The sequence below is a fragment of the Rattus rattus genome, chromosome 9 (genome assembly GCF_011064425.1).
Source record: "Rattus rattus isolate New Zealand chromosome 9, Rrattus_CSIRO_v1, whole genome shotgun sequence".
NCBI classification, from domain to species: Eukaryota; Metazoa; Chordata; class Mammalia; order Rodentia; family Muridae; genus Rattus; species Rattus rattus.
In genome coordinates this window covers 90860426-90884455 of record NC_046162.1, presented here as the reverse complement: position 1 = coordinate 90884455, position 24030 = coordinate 90860426, and the positions used below count along the sequence as shown (strand labels likewise).

At 42.9% G+C, this 24030-nt stretch overlaps 1 protein-coding gene across 2 annotated transcripts in view; it reads left to right on the top strand.

The window, feature by feature from the left end:
• Positions 1 to 23383, top strand: part of Nf1 (neurofibromin 1) — a 230850-nt gene extending 207467 nt beyond the window's left edge. For both annotated transcript variants that reach the window (XM_032911686.1, XM_032911687.1), the window contains 8 exons: positions 2647 to 2804; positions 7576 to 7698; positions 8276 to 8406; positions 8771 to 8871; positions 9527 to 9669; positions 10017 to 10063; positions 11069 to 11285; positions 20362 to 23383. In XM_032911686.1, coding sequence (XP_032767577.1) covers positions 2647 to 2804; positions 7576 to 7698; positions 8276 to 8406; positions 8771 to 8871; positions 9527 to 9669; positions 10017 to 10063; positions 11069 to 11285; positions 20362 to 20504 — 1063 coding nt within the window. In that variant the 3' untranslated portion in view covers positions 20505 to 23383. The remainder of the gene's footprint in view (positions 1 to 2646; positions 2805 to 7575; positions 7699 to 8275; positions 8407 to 8770; positions 8872 to 9526; positions 9670 to 10016; positions 10064 to 11068; positions 11286 to 20361) is intronic.
• Positions 23384 to 24030: the final 647 nt, after the last annotated feature.

The following is a 24030-nucleotide window of genomic DNA, read 5'->3' as shown; positions in this document are numbered from 1 at the left end:
TGGCATCCCTGATGATAAGAACCAGGAGTGAGCGGAAGGGTCAGCTGAGTGAGTAAAAGCATTTGTGTTCTTGCAGAGATCTTGAGTTCTCTCAGTTCCCAGCACTCACTTGATTGCTCATAGCCATCTGTAGCTTAAGTTCCAGAGGATCTGACGTTCTCTTTTGACCACCTTGGACACCAGACATATTGTACATATACATACATGCAGGGAAGACATGACACTCATACACATAGAGTAATGTTTTAATGTTTTAATACACAAAAACAACAAAAAGTGATGTAGATTGGTAAAAACATTTACATGCATTGTTTATTAATTCCATTAACATTAAAACCTTTCTGTAGTGAATTTTTAATGTTACTGCTAGTGTTGAACATAGGGAAGTAATCTTTGAGAAGTTATGTCATTAAACTTTCTAACATCTTGCTTTTTTATAATAAAAAGACTTCTCTCCAAGAACTTGACCAAGACTGCAACCCTTTATGCAGATGCCCTAGTAAACCCAGTGCTCAGTAGCCTTACACTCGGCCATTGCCATGAGGTTATTTCTTTATCCTTCTTTTGGTTATAGAAAGGAAAAGTAACACAGTTGCCAGTATTCAGGAAATCTTAATTCTCAAACTTAATTTTATCAGTTTTTAAATAATTCTATAATACAATTGCATCTTTAGACTTTATTTCTCTGATTATAAAATTCAGTGCATTAAGTTCCAGAGGTCTGTCACTCAGCAGCAGTTAGTGACAGTGTACTTATTCTGTATTGAAAAGTGCTAAGATAATGGATGTTAAGTGTTCTCACCACAATAAATGACAACTATGTAGGGAGTATATGTCATATATTACTATATTTAGGCATCTTCAAATATCTTTTTAAAAACATATTTCGGTAAAAATAAAAAATTTTTTCGGGGTTGGGGATTTGGCTCAGTGGTAGAGCGCTTGCCTAGCAAGCACAAGGCCCTGGGTTCAGTCCCCAGCTCTGAAAAAAAGAAAAGAAAAAAAATTTTTTTCTTGTCAAATTAATAAGTTTGGAGCCGTATGTGGTAACAAATCCCTTTAGTCCCAACACTTACAAGGTGGAAACAGGAGGATCAGGGATTCAAAGTCATCCTTAGCTATGTATCAAGTTTGAGCTTAGCCTCAACTACCTAAGGCTCTGTTTCAAAGACAAACAAAATAGAAACTAGAGATATAGCTCAGTCGAGAGGTTTTTCTCTGGTATGCAGAAGGCCCTGAGTTCAGTCCCAGTGCTGCAGAAAACTGACTGACTGTGGTATGCACACCTGCCTGTCTGTCTTCTGACTGTGGTGTGCACACCTGCCTGTCTGTCTTCTGACTGTGGTATGCACACCTGCCTGTCTGTCTTCTTACTGTGGTGTGCACACCTGCCTGTCTGTCTTCTGACTGTGGTGTGCACACCTGCTGCCTGTCTGTCTTCTGACTGTGGTGTGCACACCTACTGCCTGTCTGTCTTCTGACTGTGGTGTGCACACCTGCTGCCTGTCTGTCTTCTGACTGTGGTGTGCACACCTACTGCCTGTCTGTCTTCTGACTGTGGTGTGCACACCTGCTGCCTGTCTGTCTTCTGACTGTGGTGTGCACACCTACTGCCTGTCTGTCTTCTGACTGTGGTGTGCACACCTGCTGCCTGTCTGTCTTCTGACTGTGGTGTGCACACCTGCCCTGTCTGTCTTCTGACTGTGGTGTGCACACCTGCTGCCTGTCTGTCTTCTGACTGTGGTGTGCACACCTGCTGCCTGTCTGTCTTCTGACTGTGGTGTGCACACCTGCCTGTCTGTCTTCTGACTGTGGTGTGCACACCTGTTCTTAGCACCTGGGAAGTAGAAGTGGGAACATCAGAAATTCAGTGTCATCCTTGGCTTCATAGCAAATTTGAGGCCAGTCTGGGCTCAATCAATAAATATTTAAGTAATTCTGGGTTTCACCAGTTTAGGGGTAAAATACTAGCCATGCATGTATGAGGTTCTAGATTCAATCCCTATACTGCAGAAAAGAAAAAAAGTAATAAAATTATGCAGTATAGATAAAATTAGCTCTTCCTGTTTAACTTCCTGGGGATACATTAAGAGTTGTATGCTAGGGTTGGGGATTTAGCTCAGTGGTAGAGTGCCAGCTACAATGGTACATATCTGTTCTGGAAACTAAAGCAGGAGGATTGGAAATTCAAGACCAACTTAGAATACATAGTACATTCTGGGCCAGCCTGGGCAACTTAATAGAAATGTGTCTTAAGGGGTTGGGGGATTTAGCTCAGTGGTAGAGCGCTTGCCTAGGAAGCGCAAGGCCCTGGGTTCGGGTCCCCAGCTCAAAAAATAAAGAAAAAAAAAAAAAAAAAAAAGAGATGCCAGAGCTATTTGGGGTTGGGGATTTAGCTCAGTGGTAGAGCGCTTGCCTAGCAACCGCAAGGCCCTGGGTTCGGTCCCCAGCTCCGAAAAAAAAAGAAAAAAAAAAAAGAAATGTGTCTTTAAAAAAAGAAAGAAAAGCTTTTGTCCTATAGCACTTTGTTTGCAAACTAATTGATTGCCATCGTTAGGAAATAAACAGCTATTGGAAACAGTGAAGAGTGGTTATATTTGTCATCTTCTTGTTAATTAATTCTTCTAAACTGTTCAAATTTTTCAGGACACTAAAGGAGAATCAGCCATGGTCCTCTCCCAAAGGTTCAGAAGGATACCTTGCAGCCACCTACCCAGCTGTAGGCCAAACTAGTCCCCGAGCCAGGAAATCCATGAGCTTGGACATGGGACAGCCTTCTCAGGCCAACACAAAAAAATTGCTTGGTTAGTTTATCTTTATTTTGTATAAATTTTTACATTATTGTTACTGTGAAAATGGTTAGTTATTTTCCTTCTTGGAAAATTATTTGAAACTATTTAGATTGCCAGCATTTACTGTTTTGATGTAACAAAATCTTTTGCGACTTTTTAATTTCATTTATTTTATGTGTTATAAGTGCTTTGCCTGCATTTGTATGGATGTATACCACATTTGTACCTGGCGCCCATGGGAGCCGGAAGGGCATTGTATCCCTTGAAATTGAAGTAAACAGACATTTGTGAGCTTCCTGTGCTTGCTGGGGACTGAAGCCAGAGCTGCTGGAAGAGCAGCAAGTGTTGTTAATCACTGAGCCGTCTCTCCAGCCCGTCTGTGGCTTTTCTGAAGGAGTTTGATAGGTCAGTTTGGTTCAGCCACATCCTCAGACAGAAAAATGAGACTGAAACTTTGGACTGTCTTTAAGTTTAATTTGGTTTTTATTTCTGTGTTTTAATTACTATTTTCAAGTACTGTGGCTTTTGATTTGGGGGCAATAGATGGTAGTGATCAGAGTTATTAGATATGTAGAAGAGAGGAAGCACTACTGTACTAGTGGCTGAAATGATGACTTTCCCTAAAGTACCATTGGAAAGCAAAATGTGTCACTGAGCTCTGAAACACTATAATCTCTGAAACAACAAAAGCACAAGGTATTATTTTAATCACTATAAGATGATATTCCTTTTAGAAAGTCTTATCTGTATGTATGCACACAGACAGGTGGAGATTGGAGGCCAGCCTTGGGCTGTCAGTTCTCTCTTTACACCTTTGTGTGAGTTCTGGGCTTTGAACTCAGGTTTTCGGGCCACAAAGGCAAGTGCTTTTACCCACTAAGCCATCTTGTTGACCCAAGATAATGGTTCTTGACAGTTACCTTTGCTCAGTTCTGTCAACATTCCTATGAGAAATTCTTGCACAGTGCTAAGCCTCTCGTGTCCAGTAACCTATAAGTGAGTTCCTGAAAGGGAACGCTGGCTGACTCAGAGCAAGTGTAAGGCAGTGTTTGCTTGCCCTTCGTTGGCTGCCACTTTCATTGTGATATCATTTCAGATATATTGGTATGTCTAACCAGTAATAGATAATGAGTGTGAACTTCAGTTACTCAGGCAAACATACTTAGTATCTTGAGATAGTATTATGAAAATGTTTGTTCATGAGGAAATTGGTGAGCAGACAACAAAGTGTAACACAAACAACCTTCCAGTAAATGTCGAAAGGAGAGATAACAAATGCCAGTCATTGTTACAGATTGTTCAGTTCAGTCTGTCACCTCTCTTCTATTCGAGTTCCCTTCGGTTAATCCTGTGTCATCAGTAACTCCTAGGAGCTTCCTGGTTACCTTGTGTTTTGTAATTATGGATTTTCATACCAAAGAAACTTGTAAGTAAAAAGCTAATCTCAGAGAAAATACAGTATTGAATTCCTTCAAACTGTGTTCTAAATAGAAAAAGTAGGGTCTCTGCCCTTCAGAGAAGAGATTATCCTTTGGTGGTTATGACTTAAAATCAGCTAATGACAACAGTGTGTGTCAGGTGGCATTAAAGCAGTAATGGTTAACGTTACTGAGACTTGTAGGAAATGATGAGCTACCATTTTAGCCAGATCTTAAAGATTTAGTACATGCAACCAGTGGACAGAGGCTAAGGAAGGCATGCATGCAAGAGAGGAAGCATAGTGAGGGATGAGAGTGTGGGAGCGGTTGGCATAGGTCAGAGCATCATAGCAATTGTGTGGAAAACAAGCATGACTGAAAGACTGCTGGCTGCATGTGGTGCCTCAGCTTTAATCCCAGCCCCTCTCTGGTGGCAGTGGAGGCAGAGGCAGCCTAGTCTATACAGTGAGTGCCAGGATAGCCAGGGGTATGTATAGAGATCCTGTCTCAAAACAACCACAAAGACTGGCATGATAAAAGATTTACCATATCATACATCCAGCAGAGATCTTCATTAAGGAAGGAGCAAGATGCAGTTTTTAGTTTTTATTTTTGGGCACATTTTCCTGGCAGCAGTATAGAGAAAGGTCTTTTTCAAAGGGACCATTTACAAGATTGAATCGGCAATCTGAGGGGAAAACCCAGAGCCAGTGCACACTAAGGCAGGAGCTCTATGTGAGGTCTATTTCCAAAGGAGAGTGACCAGGAAAGACTGATGGTTGGGGTGGAAAAAGAGAAGACTGTAAAAGATGTCAGAAACTGTCAACCAGGTGCGATTGTGCTGCCCGTGATCCTCATGAGGTAAAGGCAAGTTAGAGGCCAGCCTAGGCCACATAGCATGTTTCAGGCCAGTCTGGGCCACATAACATGTTTCAGTCCAGCCCAGACTAAATAGTGGACCCCATTGGTAAATAAAATAAGATAAAAATTTAATTAAATTAAATAGCACCTCCCTGGCTGGAACTATTGTTTTCTACGACTAACTATATATCTAGAGGAAAACAAGCCAGTGTATTGAAGAGGCAGCTGCATGCTGTGTAGACTGCAAGACTTGTCACAGCAACCAAGAAAAGGAAGCAACCTCGGTGTCCATCTGTTAATGAATAGATAAAGAAAGCTTAGTTTTACAGATCTACAAATAGTAGCCATAAAAATGAAATCCTGTAATTGGTGACAGCATGGATAGAATTAGAGATTATTATGTTAAATAAGCCAGGCGCAAAACCAAACATTACTTGATGCCACTCTAATGTGAAAGAGAAAATGTGACTCCCATGAGTGTTACAGAGTGGTGTCTTAGCTAGGTTCTCCATTGCGGTGGGCAGACACCACGACCAAGGCAGCTCTTATAAGGACAACATTTAGTTGGAGCTGGCTTAGGTTCAGAGGTTCAGTCCATAATCATTAAGGCAGGAAACATGGCAGCATTCAGGCAGGCAAGGCATGGTGTGGGAGGAGGGTCTACATCTTGTTCCAAAGGCAAACAGAAGACTCATCTCCAGGCAGCTAGGAGGAAGGTCTCAAAGCCCACCCCCACAGTGACATACTTCCTCCAACAAGGCCACACCTACTCCAACAAAGTCACACCCACTAAAAGTGGCACTCCCTGGGCAAAGCATATTCCAACCACCACAGATGGCCACAGAGTCTGGTGGGCACTAAGGAGCAGGAGGCAACTGTGCTGTTGCACTTAAGGCAACTGTGGGGAGCAACAGTGCACACCATACATATCAAAGCTGAAAGGAGAGATCTGAGTGTTCTTTTTTTTTTTTTTTTTTTTTTTTTTTTTTTGGAGCTGGGGACCTAACCCAGGGCCTTGTGCTTGCTTGGCAAGTGCTCTACCACTGAGCTAAATCCCCAACCCAGATCTGAGTGTTCTTAACGAACCTGTCAATATATCGGTCATGCCCAGAGGCGGGTGGATCTCTGTGAGTTCAAAAACACCCAGAGCTACATAGTAGAGAGACTCTATCTCAAAAACCAACCAAACAAACAAACTGGTAAATATTTGAAGAGTTAGACAACTGAGCTGTAGGAAGAGGAGGAGATCACCAAGTATGAGAGAAGGGAAGGTAGGATGAGATCCGTAGCATGGCAGCCTAACTCCAAGCACAACTCATGACTTCTTCCATTTGCATGAAAGGAAGAGACCAGCCTGGGTGTAGATTCCTTTGGCCTTGATACTCGTGATATGTGATTATTCATTAGTCTTAGTGCATGAGAGCAACAGAACACTGTTCTGTCAAATATCACTTGTCATGTCTTGTAATTTTGGCTTCAATTCTGACTTTAAGAATGAATTCATTTGGGGCTGGAGAGATGGCTCTGTGGTTAAAGAGCACTGACTGCTCTTCCAGAGGTCCTGAGTTCAAATCCCAGCAACTGCAACCACCTGTAATGAGATCCGATGCCCTCTTCTGGTGTGTCTGAAGACAGCGACAGTGTACTCATAAATACATCTTTAAAAAATAAGAATGAGGGGTTGGGGATTTAGCTCAGCGGTAGCAAGCGCAAGGCCCTGGGTTCGGTCCCCAGCTCTGAAAAAAAGGAAGAAAAAAAAAAATAAGAATGAGTTCATCTAAGAGATGCATTTCAGACTTCTCCCTTTTCCCATGAGTGTACTTCTGAGCATTAAGTCAGAGCATAGGAACTCCACAGGAAGACCAACAGAGTCAACTAACTTGGGCCCTTCAGGCTCACACTTTAATTTTTACCTGTATTTAGAGATTGCTCATCTGTTAGTGACTGTTTCTTGATAACCAACTCAGTTTCTTTACTTAAAGTGGCTGTTTAAGTTTTCCTATACTTTGCACTGATCAAAATCTAATCCTTATATTTCTTATGGATACTTGTTCTTTTTAGTGGAGTCTAGTTTATTCTCAGGATAGTGAATGTAATCTAAAGTTCCTTTTTGGGGGGCTGGAGAGATGGCTCAGCGGTTAAGAGCACTGGCTGCTCTTCAGAGGTCCTGAGTTCAAATCCCAACAACTACATGGTGTCTCGCAACCATCTATAATGAGATCTGATGCCCTCTTCTGGTGTATCTGAAGACAGCTACAGAGTACTTATATAAATAAAAGTTTAAATAAATAAATAAAATAAAGTTCCTTTTTAGGCCAGTTTAAGCTCCTCCATTTCTGGACAGCTGTGGGGCCTTAAAGAGGAGATGGAGAATAATGCTAAGAAATGAGGTTCCAGGGATGTCTCAGCTTGCGCTCAAAAGTAAAAGCTTACATGATTAGAATACTGCTATTTGTAGACACTGTAGTTAATAAATGTTCATATTCTGTAACTTTTGTTTATAGGAACAAGGAAAAGTTTTGATCACTTGATATCAGACACAAAGGCTCCTAAAAGACAAGAAATGGAATCAGGGATTACAACGCCCCCAAAAATGAGAAGAGTGGCAGAAACTGACTATGAAATGGGTAAGAAACAAAGCTGATAAGTAGTGAAGATCGTTGCAGACCATAAGGAGCACAATGAAGGTCATTTCCTTCCATCCAGACCTTAGGCCTTTAGGGTACAATACAGAAACATGCACTCTTGTTTCACTCTCTCTAGTCCTTAAGTTGGCAGGAAAAGAAATCGACCAGTTTTGTAAATGCCAATGGAATGTGCGGAACAGGCAGAGGTAGGGGGATCACATGCTTGAGGTCTGCCTGAGCTACACTTTAAGAGGCAGGAGGATCTCCATGAGTTCAAGGATACCCTAGTCTACATAGACAGTTCCAGGCCAGCCAGAGCTACATAGAGGGACCATACTCCAAAAAAAAAAAAAAATTACTCTGCGTGTGTGTGTGTGGGGGGGGTGTACAGCATTGCAGGTCACTAGCAAACTGTTACATTACTGAATACATAATAACTATCATAGTAAGATTGATAATTAAGATGTTTGTTAAGGGAACTGTTGAATTTAAGATGTAATGTTAAACTATGTTGAGTAAAATATACTTGCTCTACTAATAATAACTACTACTTACATTAATCCATATCCTACTACAGAAACCCAAAGGATTTCCTCCTCGCAGCAGCACCCACATTTACGGAAAGTCTCAGTGTCTGAATCTAATGTTCTATTGGACGAAGAAGTACTTACTGACCCAAAGATCCAAGCACTGCTTCTTACTGTTCTGGTAAGGGGAACACACACACCTCATTCATTCATTCATTCATTCATTCATTCATTCATTCATTCATTTTTGAGGCAGGGTTTTACTATGTAGCCCTGGCTGTCCTGTAACTCACTCTGTAGACTGGGCTGGCCTTGAACTCTCAGAGATCCACCTGCCTCTGCCTCCCACGTGCTGAGATTAAAGATGCATACCACTACTCCTGGCAGGATTTTACTTTTTGAGGGTTTTTTTTTCCCCTCACATTTTTATTCCAATCTGCTCTTAGCAGGCCCTTAAATATTACAAACATGAAAGGAAGATGTTTTCACTTCATTAAAATAGAAAGTTTCAACATAAATTGTTTACCTTTTTTTGATCTTGGCAGGCTACACTGGTAAAATATACCACAGATGAATTTGATCAGCGAATTCTTTATGAATATCTAGCAGAGGCCAGTGTTGTGTTTCCCAAAGTGTTTCCTGTTGTGTAAGTATCTCTTGTTGTTTTTTGATTGCCTCTGTATCTGTCTTTTTGTCAGGTGCTCTATAAAGGGGTGGCAAAGGTATTTCTCAGTGATGTTTGCTACCTGTACAGTGGGAAGTGTAGCCATCATTTTTACCATAGAGAGAGATGACTAATAGCTTTAAGGGTTGAGACTGTGGAGCTCTGTCGAGGAGTACAGCTCTTCAGTTGAGAGTCCTTCCTGGATATGTCAGCTGACAGCTGTGACAGAAAGGTGTTGGCAAATTAAAGAAACCTTAACAGGGCCTTTGTGTGGAATGCAGAAGGGTAAAGATATCCAAGGGAGGATAGATGTGGGCATAGGTCTGGCTAAAGCCTTTGCTATGTCAGTGCTAACTATTGAGTTCTATCCCTTTGTACAGTGCAAAGCTGTTGGGAAAGCCTTAGTTGGTGGTGAGTTGCTACACACTCTGGCTGTTACTGTGAGAATGAATGGAAAGAGAGCGTGCAGATGAAGGAGGCTTACTGTAGTAAGGAGAAAATTCCAGGAGGCCAGTACGAGTAATATAAGGAGAAACCATTGAAATCACATAGAAGTACTCGTCTCCAGTTTTGCCATGTTGTTCGTACCAGTAAATCTTTTTATTTAATGTTCCTCTGTTTACTTTTTTTTTTTTAGGCACAATTTGTTGGACTCTAAGATCAATACCCTCTTGTCTTTGTGCCAAGATCCAAATTTGTTAAATCCGATCCATGGAATCGTGCAGAGTGTGGTGTACCATGAGGAATCCCCTCCACAGTACCAAACATCATACCTGCAAAGTAACTAAGTATACCAGGAGGTGGCACTCGCCAAGCCTGCAACTGTGGCCCTGTTGGAGAATGTCTAACTGTAGCTTTCTCTGAGGGATAGGCTTCTCTCCCTTCATGCTGTCTTCTGACTCTCCTAGTTATATATGCAATATGATAACTACTTGACCACTTTGTAAAAATGCTGTCTATTTTAAGGACATTTTAGTCATCTTTGATACTGATTTTAAAATGTCTTAAATATGTGCATAGATTTTGTTTGTCAGCTATACAGCTTAATTTTGTTACTATTTAAAGCTGCCTTGCTTGTTGTAAGAATATCATTTGATTTTTTTTTTTTTTTTTTTTTTTTTTTGCAGGTTTTGGTTTTAATGGCTTATGGCGGTTTGCAGGACCCTTTTCGAAGGTAAAAGAAATATTTTTCTCTAATTTTCGATAAGCCAGAGTCTTTAGCTATATTCATGAGTCTTTTGGAGAATATGCATTATCCTTAAACAAAGTAACATCTCAAAATAAACACTGTTTTAGAAAGATTTTTTTTCCCATGGAGGCAATATCTTTAATATGTTGATGTATTAATTTTATTTTAACTTAGGCTTGAAATCTCCAAAGGATGTGGAAACCTCTATAAAATGTGTCTGCCTATAGACCTCTGTACATGTGGCAAAACTCACACACCCATCTTGTAACTAGCAAAGAGCATGATACGTGTTAAAATCTACCTCAGGGACACATTTTTCATCTGACTGTTATATTGGGTTTGTTCCTGGCTGTTCATTTTGACTGGCATTTGTTGGTGTGCTATATGAAATTGTATTTTATTTTTTAGTTGGTCTCTTAAAATAATTGAAGTTCCTTGAAGGCAGGGCTTCTGTCCCTCCCCTATCACCCCCTCCCCCATGTCCTAGATGCAGGGGTGTTAAGTCAGGATGAGTTTTTTATACATCGTTCCTATTCGAAGAGTTGGATTTAGTTTATTTTGTGCTATCTGTTGATATGCACATGTTGTCATTAAAAAAAATGGGCCTGAAGTCACAGAAGTATGTCATGAGGATCTCAGCAGTGGATGGCGGGATGATGATGCTCTGCCCGTCTTCTCTGCTTTGGGACGTTGGCTAGACATCATTGCTGATGACTGCTTTGTCTAAGTAGTCAATTCCTCTGTCTCTGCATGGCTTTCAGAAATTGCAGGTTTATCTGGAAGCTTTTAGGGGAAGCCAAGTAAAATCCAAGCTGTACATTCCATAGTTCTCTCTAAATACTATTCCAGACCCTCCCCTTAATGATCTAGAATACAAAGGAGAAAAGAAAACAATCCACCAAGCCCCAGATATCAAGTTAACCTTTCTGTGGCTTCAGAGGGAACTTTTTTTTAAATGGAGCTAAAATAATGTCCTATTTTCCATTACAGCAAACACAAATCCCAGACTATGCTGAGCTCATTGTTAAATTTCTTGATGCCTTGATTGACACGTACTTGCCTGGAATTGATGAAGAAACCAGTGAGGAGTCCCTCCTGACACCCACATCTCCTTACCCTCCTGCACTGCAGAGCCAGCTTAGTATCACTGCCAACCTTAACCTCTCTAATTCCATGACCTCACTTGCAACTTCCCAGCATTCCCCAGGTCAGTAAATGTGATCTTTATGTGACTTTGAGCAATGATACTACGATACCAACATCAGGAACTCCCTTGTGGTCAGACTATAGCAGACTTTGGTACTTTTCCTCATGAGGGTCACTTTACATTTCTTTTCTATGTAACTGAATGTTGTTACTCTTCAGAGCTGTGTGCTTTCCAACAAGTTGTATAACAAGAGAGGGAGACGCATAGTGATGTTTAATATCCACATAGATTTGAACCAGAAGCACTAACTAAGCTATGTTACCTATAAGTGAACAGAGCTATAGTTCTTTTATCAGCTATACTAACATTACCTTAAGGCCTTTTATGTCTCTGGTGCAGTATACCATAAAACTCACACATACAAAATCTAGTAGCCACCCCACTTTATTGCTGGTAACAACAGGTCAGCCATCCATCAGCCGCTGGCCAGCCTGAAGATCTGAAGTTAGGTAAACAACCAGACAAAAAGTCCTTCTAGGAAAATAGTATCTTGGGGTTGCGGAGGTAACTAGGTTGGTAGAGCATTTCCTTTGAAAGCCCAAGGACCTCAGTTTAGTCCCCAGAACCCACAGTTTGGAAAGGTATTTGTGGCGGCATATGCTCATAATCCCAGTACCCAGGAGGTTGAGCAGAATACCTGTGGCCGAATAGCCCCCTAGCTAGCCCACTTAGTGAGTTCCAACCAGTGATATAGAGGCACATGGGCACGTGTGCATGTGTGTGCGCGCACGTGCACAAAAGAAATCTTTTTTTTTTTTTTTTTTTTTTTTTTTTTTGAGCTGGGGACCCGAACCCAGGGCCTTGCGCTTCCCTAGGTGGCGCTCTACCACTGAGCTAAATCCCCAGCCCCAAAAGAAATCTTAAAATCCATCATTATAATCCTTACTGTAGAGTCACTGTTGGATCATACCGGAAAAGTAGACCAATGGAATTTGAGTTTTTTTAACTTATTATTTATTTACTTATTTACTTATATTCTGAGTCGGGATCTCACTGCATAGCCCTAGCTGACCTAAAACTCTCTATGTAGACCAAACTGGCCCAAATTCACAGAGATCCACCTACTTTGCCTCCCAGTGCCAGGATTAAAGATGTGTGTAATCATGACAATGAAGTGTAGAGCTCTATACACTGAGCAGTCATAGGCACGGACCTCCCCTCCCCCTTCCCAAGGTACTGAGAGGAAAAAGATAGCAGGAGTGGCTCCTGAGCAACTCCAAGCTCAGTCACTGTCTGCCTTAGGTAATGGCTTCCTAAGCCCTGCTTGAGCCCACAGGTGATGCTCACTGCCGAGCAGTAACACTGCTGTGTAAATGGAGAAGACAGTGCACAGTGGCAAAAAGCTGATGTTTGGGTCATGTGCTCTGTTGAAAAGATTTTATTCTAAGTTAGTTTAAAAGTTTAAAAAGGGTTTCCTAAGTTACCTAAGTTCCGTTACCTGAAAAGGTCATGCTTGATGCATGATAGTCTATAAGGACATTCTTAGAAGTGGTGTATATAGTTCTTGTAAATGCTAGGTGTTAGCATGCATTTTCTTTGTACAAATCAAACCATAACTGTTCTGGGCTGCTCAAGATCTATAATTAGAATCTCCATAAATACTTGTCTCAGTGTGCCATGAACATTTCCATTTATGTGCTAGTCTGGAAGATTCTAAAGAAACAAGCAGGTATAATACCCAATCCACATTATAAATGTACAGTTATAAATTGTAAACAATTATACTCAGTTCTTAAGCTTTATTCCTAATTTACGTATCAGCCGTCTGCCCAGCTCTCCCACATAGGCAGTGTGTTTGCCCCATCACTTGTTCTGTAGGACAGGTGTGACCCCACACCAGCAGCAGTGTCATCTGATATTACAGATGTAGCTTTCGAGTCTCCCGTGCCTGCTGGGTGAAACCCCAAGCATGGAGCCCAGTCAGCCTCCTGGGGAGCATGAGTGATTCTGTGTACACTGGGCTTTGAGGCGCTGCCATAGGCTCTGTCTGTGCTCCTGATCCATGACTTGTGTTGCAATCATTCAGACTCCCTTGCTTTAGCCCAGACCATGAGTAACTCTCCCAACTCATGGCCAGAGGAGCTTTTATGAAAGTCATGTTGTAGGAAGGATGCTAAGCAGGACCTTAGTATGCAGCCCTGGCTGGCCTGGGACTCATTACCAGGCTCAAAGTCACAAAGATGCACCTGCCTGTGCCTCCTGAGTCCTCAGACTGACGGCGTGTGCCTAGCCATGTCATATGATGGATATGATAGCTGTTATTCCAGGGACCCCGCCTCCTCCTCTGTAGATACCAGAGTGGGTACATTAGAAAGTAACCTCCAGATGGAGGTTGGGAATGGAGCTCAGGGGTGTGAGGTCCTCGGTTTAATCCTCAGGACAGGAAGAAAGGTATGTATGGTGACTCACAGCTGCAATCCCACCGAGGCAGGAGAATCACTTTGAGTTTGTGTCCAGCATGGGCTACAGAGTGAGACTCTATTTTAATTCAAACAAACAAATGAAAACTAAGTAGAACTATATATACTTATTACTTCCTGAAAAGTAGTTGAATAAAGCCATTTCCAGAGTATTAAAGTCTGATTTATACTCTAGTACAGTGTCATCGCTTTTTACATGGTTTGGAAAGCATTTGAAGCACCCTCCCTCCCAGGATAGCTCTCTGCTGCCCTCAGCCTTACGGCAGTTCTCTTGCTTCAGCCTCTAAAGGTTTAGGATCACAAGGCGTGTGACACCAAACCCACCTGAATGCTTATTTTGTGAGTGTGTATTAGGCACTTTGACAAATTTAAAGAATTTTCTTAGCCAGGCAGTGGCTATGCATGCCTTTAATCCCAGTACTTGAGAGCCAGAGGAAGGTGGGCCTGAGTTCCAGGACAGCCTGGTCCCCAGAGCGAGTTCTATGGCATCCAGGGCTGCACAGAGAAACCATGACTCAGGAGGGAGTAAGCGTTTTTACATTTTTTTAAATGCATATGAATAATTTACCTGCGAATATGCATCTTGTGCATGCATTACCTGATAAGGCCAGCAGAGGGCATCAGATCATCTGTAGTTGAAGTTACAGACTGTTGGGAACTGCCATATTGGTGCTAGAAATTGAACCCAGTTCCTCTGAGAGAGCAGCCAGTGCCCTTAACCTCTGAGCCATGTCTTCAGGCCCTACCTTCACACATTTAAAGATGAGAGATGTCCTCACTACAGGGACTTGGTAGTTTATGCCTGTGGGTGTTAGTATTGAGGTTGGAGATGTCCTCACTACAGGGACTTGGTAGTTTATGCCTGTGGGTGTTCGTATTGAGGGTTAAGTGGAAGTCATTTCTTTCTGACTCCTGGTATTTAACACATTCTAAGACAGCTCTTCTTTTTTTTTTTTTTTTTTTTCTGTATTTTATTAACTTGAGTATTTCTTATTTACATTTAGATTGCCATTTCCTTTCCCGGTCTCCAGGGCCAACATCTCTAACCCTCCCCTCCCCTTCTATATGGGTGTTCCCCTCCCCATCCTCCCCCATTACCGCCTCCCCCAACAATCACGTTCACTGGGGTTCAGTCTTAGCAGGACCCAGGGCTTCCCCCTTCCACTGGTGCTCTTACTAGGATATTCATTGCTACCTATGAGGTTAGAGTCCAGGGTCAGTCCATGTATTATAGTCTTTGGTAGTGGCTTAGTCCCTGGAAGCTCTAGTTGGTTGGCATTGTTGTTCATATGGAGTCTCGAGCCCCGTCAATCTCTTCCAGTCCTTTCTCTGATTTCTTCAACGGGGGTGCCGTTCTCAGTTCAGTGGTTTGCTGCTGGCATTCGCCTCTGTATTTGCTGTATTCTGGCTGTGTCTCTCAGGAGAGATCTATATCCGGCTCCTGTCGGCCTGCACTTCTTTGCTTCATCCATCTTGTCTAATTGGGTGGCTGTGTCTAGGTAGAGACGCATGGCTGGGATCATTCATGGCTGCCTCCATGTTGCTTCTCTCTTTCTGCTCCTCCCTCAGCTCTTCTTTTTCTTAAACATAAAATTAATACTATATTGCTTGTAGAAAATAAACATAATTGGAGTCAGGGAAAAGGCTGTTTATATGCAGTTCTGTTCCCAAGTGTGAACTGACCTCAAGACCTCAAGAGTTGTCTTTTGATAGCCACACTTAAATTCATGCATGACAGACACACACACACACACACACACACACACACACACACACACACACAGAGAGACAGAGACAGAGAGAGTGAGTGTCATTTTCAGCTACATCGTGAGTTCCAGACCAGCCTGGGCTATGAGACTGTCTCAAAAGAAAAGGGAAAAAAGCTCCAGATATTTATCCTGTGCATATTCAAAGCCCAGGGCTCTCAGGGTCTGGAGGATGCAGTGTACTCTAGTGATTTACTTTGATGCTTTGTAATAAATACTTCTCACGGTGTGCTTAGAAGAGTAACTTCTGCTTATTTAGATTGTTCTTAAGAAATTACTTGTTAGAATCCCATAAATAAAGCCAGGTTCCTTCTGAAAACCAGGGAAGGTAATAAGTGTCTAATGGCTCTCCCCTGCTGTTGACTCCTCTGGATATCATTCCCTTTGGCCTTTCCTCATCCCCCTGAAGCTCCTCTGCATGCTCTAAGCCAACAATGTGCATACAGCCTCTCCCTCCTCACCGCCGTGTACAAAACACTGCTTCCTCTACACTCCAGCTGGACCCACAGCATGAGCCCCCCAGCCCCACCCCCAGTCCCTTGAAGTCGAGTGTGGCTCGGGCACTTGGAAACAGAGCTGTTGCTTGGTGAGAGGTTTCTGGGCTTCATAACTATGTAATCGGTATACATAGTTCAGTTCAGATGCCACTTCTACCTGCCCTGTCCTTGGTTAGCCAAAAACTCAAGAGACATCAGCAGAAAGCAGGCCGAGGACTTTGGGGAAGAGGGTTTTTTTTTTTTTTAGCTTAGAAAATATTTGTTTCTCCCATCCCCCAAAATACAGTTGTCCCCATCCTAAAACCAAACCCATCCTAAAGCCCAGCCCCATCATAAAACCGACATAAAAAAATTTTATGCCTTCTGTCACCCATGCTGTGAGGACGAGTGTCCTTAACTGATGGTGAACACAAGCAGACATGTGGCTCGTTGCTGCCTGATTCAGAAAGAGCCTGTTCACTTCATGTAGTCTTTGTACTGCTGCACGGAGTGATGAAGAAGCAATGGTGCTGTAGGAAAAGCCCATCCATTCTTGAAATCCCCGCAGTACTAAGTCTGTGTGATCCAGCAGATGCATTTCCTACAGCATACACGTCAGCTATAGCTTCCACACATGGCTTCTGTTTAAGATGTTTTATGTTCTTTACATTTGCTTTAGTAGTTTTACATATTCAGCATTAAATTGAAGTCCTAATCATTTGCCCTAAAACTCCATTTGCTTTTTACTTTGTCTCTTTTCTTCCAGGTATTAGAAACATCTTAGTTATTTTTGAAAAATTATTTTATTTGTGCAGTTCAGAAAAGACCTTCACATAAATTGTTACCCAATTTTCCTAGCAGCCTGTAAAATAGGCAGTGTTCCCTTAACCCTCAGACTGAGCAGAAGGGAGGTCAGCAGGTCAGTGAGTAGCTTAGTGGAGGGCAGGCAGCTGCTGCATCCCATTTCCAGAATCCAGGTCGTTCATTCTTACTGCAGAGGCAGCAAGAGTTCTCCGCCCAGTCTGAGAGCCCACAGCCTAGTGGTGAAATGCTATGAGTGTACATAGTACCTTGTATTCATTCTCTGCCCCAAAGCAACGTAAGCTCTCCTCCAGCATAGTTGCCAGCTCGGCTGTGTGGAGAAGAGTTTCAGCAGCTTTGCTCCGCTGTTTGTAGGGAACTGAGCAATCGGGCTTCTGCATAAGTAAGTGATGACACCTGAGTTATCACTCACCTTGCTTTACTGTGACTTCAGACAGACTTCTCATGTGTATCCTTACATGTGGTAGTATTTGTGTGTTATTTTCCAGGCAGAAAACAGGATAAGCATGTTCTGATACCTGCCTTCAAGGAACTCAGGCCATAGTAGGGAGGCAGGCTAGCATCTGAGTGTAGTCCAGCAGTTCTTCTCCCAGCAGCTCAGGCAGGCACAGTGTTAGCCAATACCTGCTAGTGCCTCATCTGGAGCCAGCCCAGCTTGCTGACCACTGAGAATGCCACCCTGCATGCGTGTAACTGGCTGCCTGTCTGAGTACAGCTGCTGTCAGGGTTTGCACCAGCAGACTGCGACATGGAAGCTTCACTTTTAAGTCCTTTTGGTGACGCCTTCTGGTTTCTTCAATCTCATGGATTTTTGCTTTTGTACCACTGGAAGGAAGAAGGGAAGGAGGACCTGGTGCCTAGGAATATAAGAATGCAGAATACAAAGCTTTCAGCAGAGGTGTGCGAGGTCAGGCCTTTCTCTCAAATGTGGAACAGGCCTGAGTCAGGGCATCAGCAGCATGTGGAGGCAGGTGAGGTGTGAAGGAATGCTGGCAAGTTATCAGAAGAGAATAACTCTGCCTGGGCTGGAGAGATGGCTCAGCGGTTAAGAGCACTGGCTATTCTTCCAGAGGTCCTGAGTTCAAATCCCAGCAACCACATGGTGGCTCACAACCATCTGTAATGAGATCCAATTACATCTGGTGTGTCTGAAGACAGCTACGTATACTCATATACATAAAATAAATACATCTTTGAATAAAAATTCTCCCAAAACTTGGTTATAATATCTACCTTTTATTTATTCTTTGACAATTTTTTATACATATACAGTGTTCTACAAAATATTTATGCAATTTTCTCGTTCTTTATAGAAAACTTTTTTTGTTCTAATTAGACTTAAGAATTTTGTGACACTGCTTATTTGCTTCCCAACTTCCTCATAGGAAGTAAGATACAGTGAAGATTCCTCTTAGGGGAACAACACCAGTTGAGGGAACTGAGGGTCAGCGAGTAGCTTAATGGAGGGCAGGCAGCTGCTGTGTCCCATCTCCAGCATCCAGATCGTTCCCGTGACTGAAGCACAGGTCAATGTTTATCAGAGATGAGATACACTGATGTCAGAGGCCCTGACAACCTGTGTCACTTCAGAGGGAAGCTGGCCGGGAAGCATTTCCCTCTCCAATGCACGTAGGGTCATTCTGTACTACAAGGCAAGGGCTGCACACTTCAGGGCTGTGAACTAGAGGACTCTAGCTGTCATAATTTAAAGTGGACGAATTTGGCAAACCAGCCGTTAGTAAAAGTGATTAGCGGGGCTGGGGATTTAGCTCAGTGGTAGAGCGCTTACCTAGGAAGCGCAAGGCCCTGGGTTCGGTCCCCAGCTCCGAAAAAAAGAACCAAAAAAAAAAAAGTGATTAGCTAGATTTTATAAGAGAAAAAAAACACGAATGATAACTGGTCCCGTGTGTTCACTGCAGCTGAGGAGATAAGATGTGTATACAGGTTGTGGTTAGAGGCAAAAGCTAGTGACTCCGAGGAGGGCAGAGAAGGCAGTTATGGTAGGAAACATGGGAGAAGATGGGAGTGGAGCTGGATCGAATGGAGGAGTGACTGCCTCTGAATCAAGGACGTGTCATCCCAGATGCAGTTCCTGTCCTCAGCCTACTGATTACCACATGGATCTGCTCCATTTTCTGTAACACAATAAATACCTTGTGGCTTGAAACAATACTTTTTTGCCCCCAAGTGAAAATGTTTCCATTCCTAAGTGTAATGATTCTTTTTAGATTCAGATAGTACATAGAGTTAGACCAGGGCAATGCCACGGGGTATAACATGTGGATAGATGTTTTCCTGCCTGCCCACCCCCATTTGTTATCCTTTTTTTTTTTTTTTTTTTATTATAAGTACACTGTAGCTGTCTTCAGACACACCAGAACAGGGCATCAGATCTCATTACAGATGGTAGTGAGCCACCATGTGGTTACTGGGATTTGAACTCAGGACCTCTGGAAGAGCAGTCAGTGCTCTTAACCACTGAGCCATCTCTCCAGCCCTGTTATCCTTTTCTTCACATGGATTGTCTTTCCCTGCTCTCCTCCTCCTCCTGTGTCTGTGAACAGTTTATTCCAGCTATCGGATGTTTCCAGTCAGTGAATATGCTAAAAACGAGTACAGTATCTATTTGGGGAGCAAATTCTTTTGAAGGGTAGAGAGCAGAAAAGTACACAAACCTTAAAAGACTACAGTGGAATGAACTTTTAGAGGCAAACCCACTCAAAATGAAGATCCAGGGCCAGGCATGGTGGCACACGTCTTTAACTTTGGCACTCTGAAGGCAGAGGCAGGCACATCTCTTTGAGTGCCAGGACAGCCTCGTCTACACACCAGGACAGCCTGGTCTACACACCAAGCTTCAAGACTTCCAGGGCTACACAGAGAGACCCTGTTTCAGTCAACTAATGACTAAAATCCATATCAGGGACCATGAAAGATCATGCTAACTGCCCAAACTGCCTTCCTCACCTCCATCAGACACAACTTTCCTATCTTTATTTGTAACGTTTAGCAATATGCTGAGATCTTTTTTAAATTTGCCCTTTTGTTCTGATTACCTTTCTGAAAATAGCTTTTACATTATTTGTAAAATATATTATAGGACCCTGAGAGGGGTGTCATCTCCTTGACTACGGTTGAAAAGAGTGTAGTACCTTGACAGGATTGAAAAGAAGCCAAGGTCCTGGGCAGAGCCCTGTGGTAGCTCATCTTTTCAGGAAGTGCTCATTCTTCCAGAACAGGCATTGAGCCTGATTCAGTGAGAAGCGGATGCCTTTCTGAAGGATGGATGTGTGGCTAGAAGCTGCCCTCTGCTGGACACTTCTGGTATGACTGGGAGAAGTGCTCTCCTAGGCTTCCCGGGTGGCCAGCCTTTCATTCTACCTCCCTCCAGCTGTTCTTGCAACTTCTCTTTTCTCTTAGGCTGTTTAACTACAATGATAGCAAATTCAGCTTAGCAAAGTGTGAGGCTCTGTATGTGACAAGGCCTTTATAAATATGGAATGTGCTGGAACTGTTCATCAGGTCGGATCTCACCCACAAGCAATGAGATTGGGTCCTAGAGGAGGAGTAACCAGCTCTTCTTTCTCTCCAGGAATCGACAAGGAGAACGTTGAACTCTCCCCCACCACTGGCCACTGTAACAGTGGACGGACTCGCCATGGATCCGCAAGCCAAGTGCAGAAGCAAAGAAGTGCTGGCAGTTTCAAACGTAATAGCATTAAGAAGATCGTGTGAAGCTTTCTTTCTTTCACTCTTCAAACCAACCTAACATGGCTTCTCACTCATGACTCTCCCCCACCTTGCACTGCTGCACTTCGTGTCTTATGAACCCATCTGGTCTGCTGTGTTGCCAGACGGTCACCTCTTGGAGCATTGCCTAAGTTTAATGCTGCTTCTCTTTGATGTTTTCCTTCTACTTTGGCATGTGTCTGGTTGAGCACTTGTTCTGAGGACTGCAGAGAAAGCAGGCGGTCAGGAAGCCTGACTGAGAGCGTGGACTGTGGGCGTGGATGAACCGTCCAGTGCCGCCACTGCTGCCAGCCATGGGCCATACACAGAAGATGACCTTCTGTGTTCCCGTCTTACAGAGTGAAGTGGCCGTCTTATTTACACACTTACAAGTTCGGGGGAGAAATAATATTTTAACCCCAGTGTATTTAATCTTCTAGCTGTGGGCTTTTTTACCTTATGAAGTTGAAGGAACCACAGAGGCCAAGCCTCAGCGAAGCCACAGGCCAGGGGCTGGGGGAGGGGGACAAACTAGTATTTTGTAATGGATTCATAAGAAATACTAACATTTGAGTATTAGCAATAAGTACAGGAAAATAAGCATGACCACACACATCTTAGCATTGCTGAATTAAAGCTATCGGTTCTGAGGCCTTATACATACTCGGTCATCCAAACTAGGTAATTTTTTTCCTGTTGATTATCTTTTATGTATGAAGGTGTTCTGTTCTGTTCTTTTCTTTCTTTCTTTTTTTTTTTTTTTTTTTTTTTGTAAGCCAAGACTATACTAAGTATAGAAACTACACTTGTTTCTGCACTTCCTTTCTCCTCTTTCCTAAGTGATTCTAAGCAGGGTAATTAGCAGACAGAGTGGTGAGACTTGTTTCCACAAAGTAATTTTCATAGCTCTTTCCATTAGCTCCATAGCAAAATGGAATGGTACGTGACTTAGGGTAGGTGATATTTTTATTTTGTTAAATAATTTTCCAAGAAACAGAATATGCTGTATATTATCATAAATTTCTTTGATAAGATGTATTTTTTAAATCTTTTAATCTTACTCCTTTCCTCCAAATAAAATCAGGAATCTCTAGCAAAAGATTTGGATTCTATCTGATAGGATTACATTTAGTCACTGTGAAGTCTGGTCAGCCTGTGTGGTGTGGATACAGGACCTCTAGGATTGCTGCTGTGCAGAATGGCTGGACCAGTGTGACTCAGGCCCTTCCATGGGATGCACACCCGGCTGCTTCATGGTACCTGCAGTATGCAAGACAGTTTGACTTTGGTGAGCACGGTAGTGCATGGATGCTCTCATTTAAGATTGAACTATATTTATTTTTAAAAGGTATTACCCCTCTTCTCCCAGGTTCCCTTCATATATTAAGACATAATGGCTTTGGAGGGACCAAAAGAAACCCAGTGGGGTGTGGACGGGCCCTGTGGCGCTGGCTCACTAGTGGGTTTCAGTGAGTTAAACTCCACAACTAAGTCACTAGATAATGGTACATTTAAGTATTCTGACTTTAATAATATAACACATTTCACACTTATCCATACAGTAACAATGTAATATGGTAATGTAAATAAAATTGCTTTTGATATTCAGAAATAACAATTTAATTTTTTTAATTTGTTTACAGTCCTGGAAAAAGTTTGCCAAAATAAAGGAAAAACCTTTAGTATTAGTGATTTTAACATAGAATCATTGGAGAATATTGAAGACTGATGCAGCAAACTGAGCTCTTGTTTTTAACCATTGTAAAGGCTACATTGGAGTAAGGTGTCAGAGCAGAGCCAAGGCTGTGAGGCTGAGATTGCAGCTGATGTAGACGCGGCAGGAGGCCCTGTGGCAGAGCTGCCAGGGTCTGGCTTCCCCACAGCAGTGCTGGGGCAGCGGGGGCAGCACAGGGTGAGGGAGGCTTCTATGGCTCTGCCTGCCTGGCTTTTTTTTTCCCCTCCCTTTTTGGAGACCTTGTGCATCTAATGGTAGACATTACTGCCCGTCGCTTCCCCATAAAACAGGACAACTTGTAAATGTAGCGCTCTTCCCATAGCGGGTTTCCCATAGTTCTTAAACTCCCCACTTGGGCTCCCCTTGGAAAGGTCGAATGGAGCCACTTTTGAATGTGAAAACACTTCTGACCAGTACATCCCAGGAAACTCGTGAGAGTTCCAGTTTTATCTAATACACAGAACTTCCAACTTTTGAAGAAAGGCTAACTTTGCAAGCAACTGAACGTACGGAACTTAAGTGTCACCAGCTGCCCCTCCCCCAAAGGAGACTAATTACAGGAGCAGCTGAAGGTCCAGTCGAGGCCCTTTTACACAATCTGGTGTGAGTTCTGTGATTCATTTTCAATCTGTGTTTCCTTGACTTAGAAGAAGAGAAACAGTACTGCTGTGCTTATGTCTGCTTGGCTGGTACCCCCCACCACACCCCTCTGGGCTCCTGTGCCCTCCACTGTGGGGAGCCTGGAGCCCAGACAGTGCAGACTGCCACTGTCCCAGTGCAGGGCATGCACCAGCAGCCCATTCCTCGGGGGCTCGGGGTTGTGAGTTTCCTGTGGGAGATCTGGCTTCTGATTCCCAGGTGTGGGGGATTTGTGTTTTTCTTTTATTTTTTTCTACATTTACCCCCAAGCATATTGAAGCATGTCTCATTCAATGTTATGCAATGGACTCATACAGAAATCCACTTAGTGTCAGCCGCACCGTTTTTTAGTGTGGTGTATTCACCTGTAAATAGTTTGTGTAAAATTTGACAGAAAAGTCTATTTACTACATTGTAAATACATGTGATGATATATTGTATTATTTTGCTTTTTTGTAAAGCAGTTAGTTGCTGTACATGGATAACAAACAAAAATTTGATTATTCTTGTGTTCCTATTGTTAACTTCTTCCTGCGACTGCGTTACATCATTTAAAGAAAAAGCTATGTATTGTGAACTGACCTTGTATATGATTAACTTACCCCTCCCAGCCAGCAGTTCCCTGCCTGCAGCCATGTTGATACTGTAACCAGCAGGAGAAATCCTGCCTGACACACAGACTCCATTGCTGTGGGGAAATTCCCAGACCTCTGTCTGAGAGAGCGTTACCCTCACTTGCTCCTGTCCTGTGTACACCCTCCTACCCACCCACCCCCTTTTTTTTTTTAAGTAAAATGTAAATTCCATCTGCTCTAAACTGTGAGGAGTTATTCTCTGTCTCCACATGCATCCGACTGTGTCTCTTCCTTGCTGATCTCTAGGACATTAGACCGTGCTCACCCTTTCAAATATGTCATGGATTGCCGCCTCTGCTCACCCTGCAGGAAAGAGGTTTCTCCAAAAATAAAGTCATTGAGGTAGAACGGGTTTGTCAAATGCAGAGGCAACTGTCACTCCAGCATAGGCAGATTGACTTCTCAAGAAGTAGCCTGTCATTAATGCTGGGGTCCACTGATGTCATGAGCACCTCCCATGAGTGGTAGCCACCGCTCTGCTGCTGGAGAAGGAAGCCTCCTGGCCCTGAGAAACTGTCCTCAG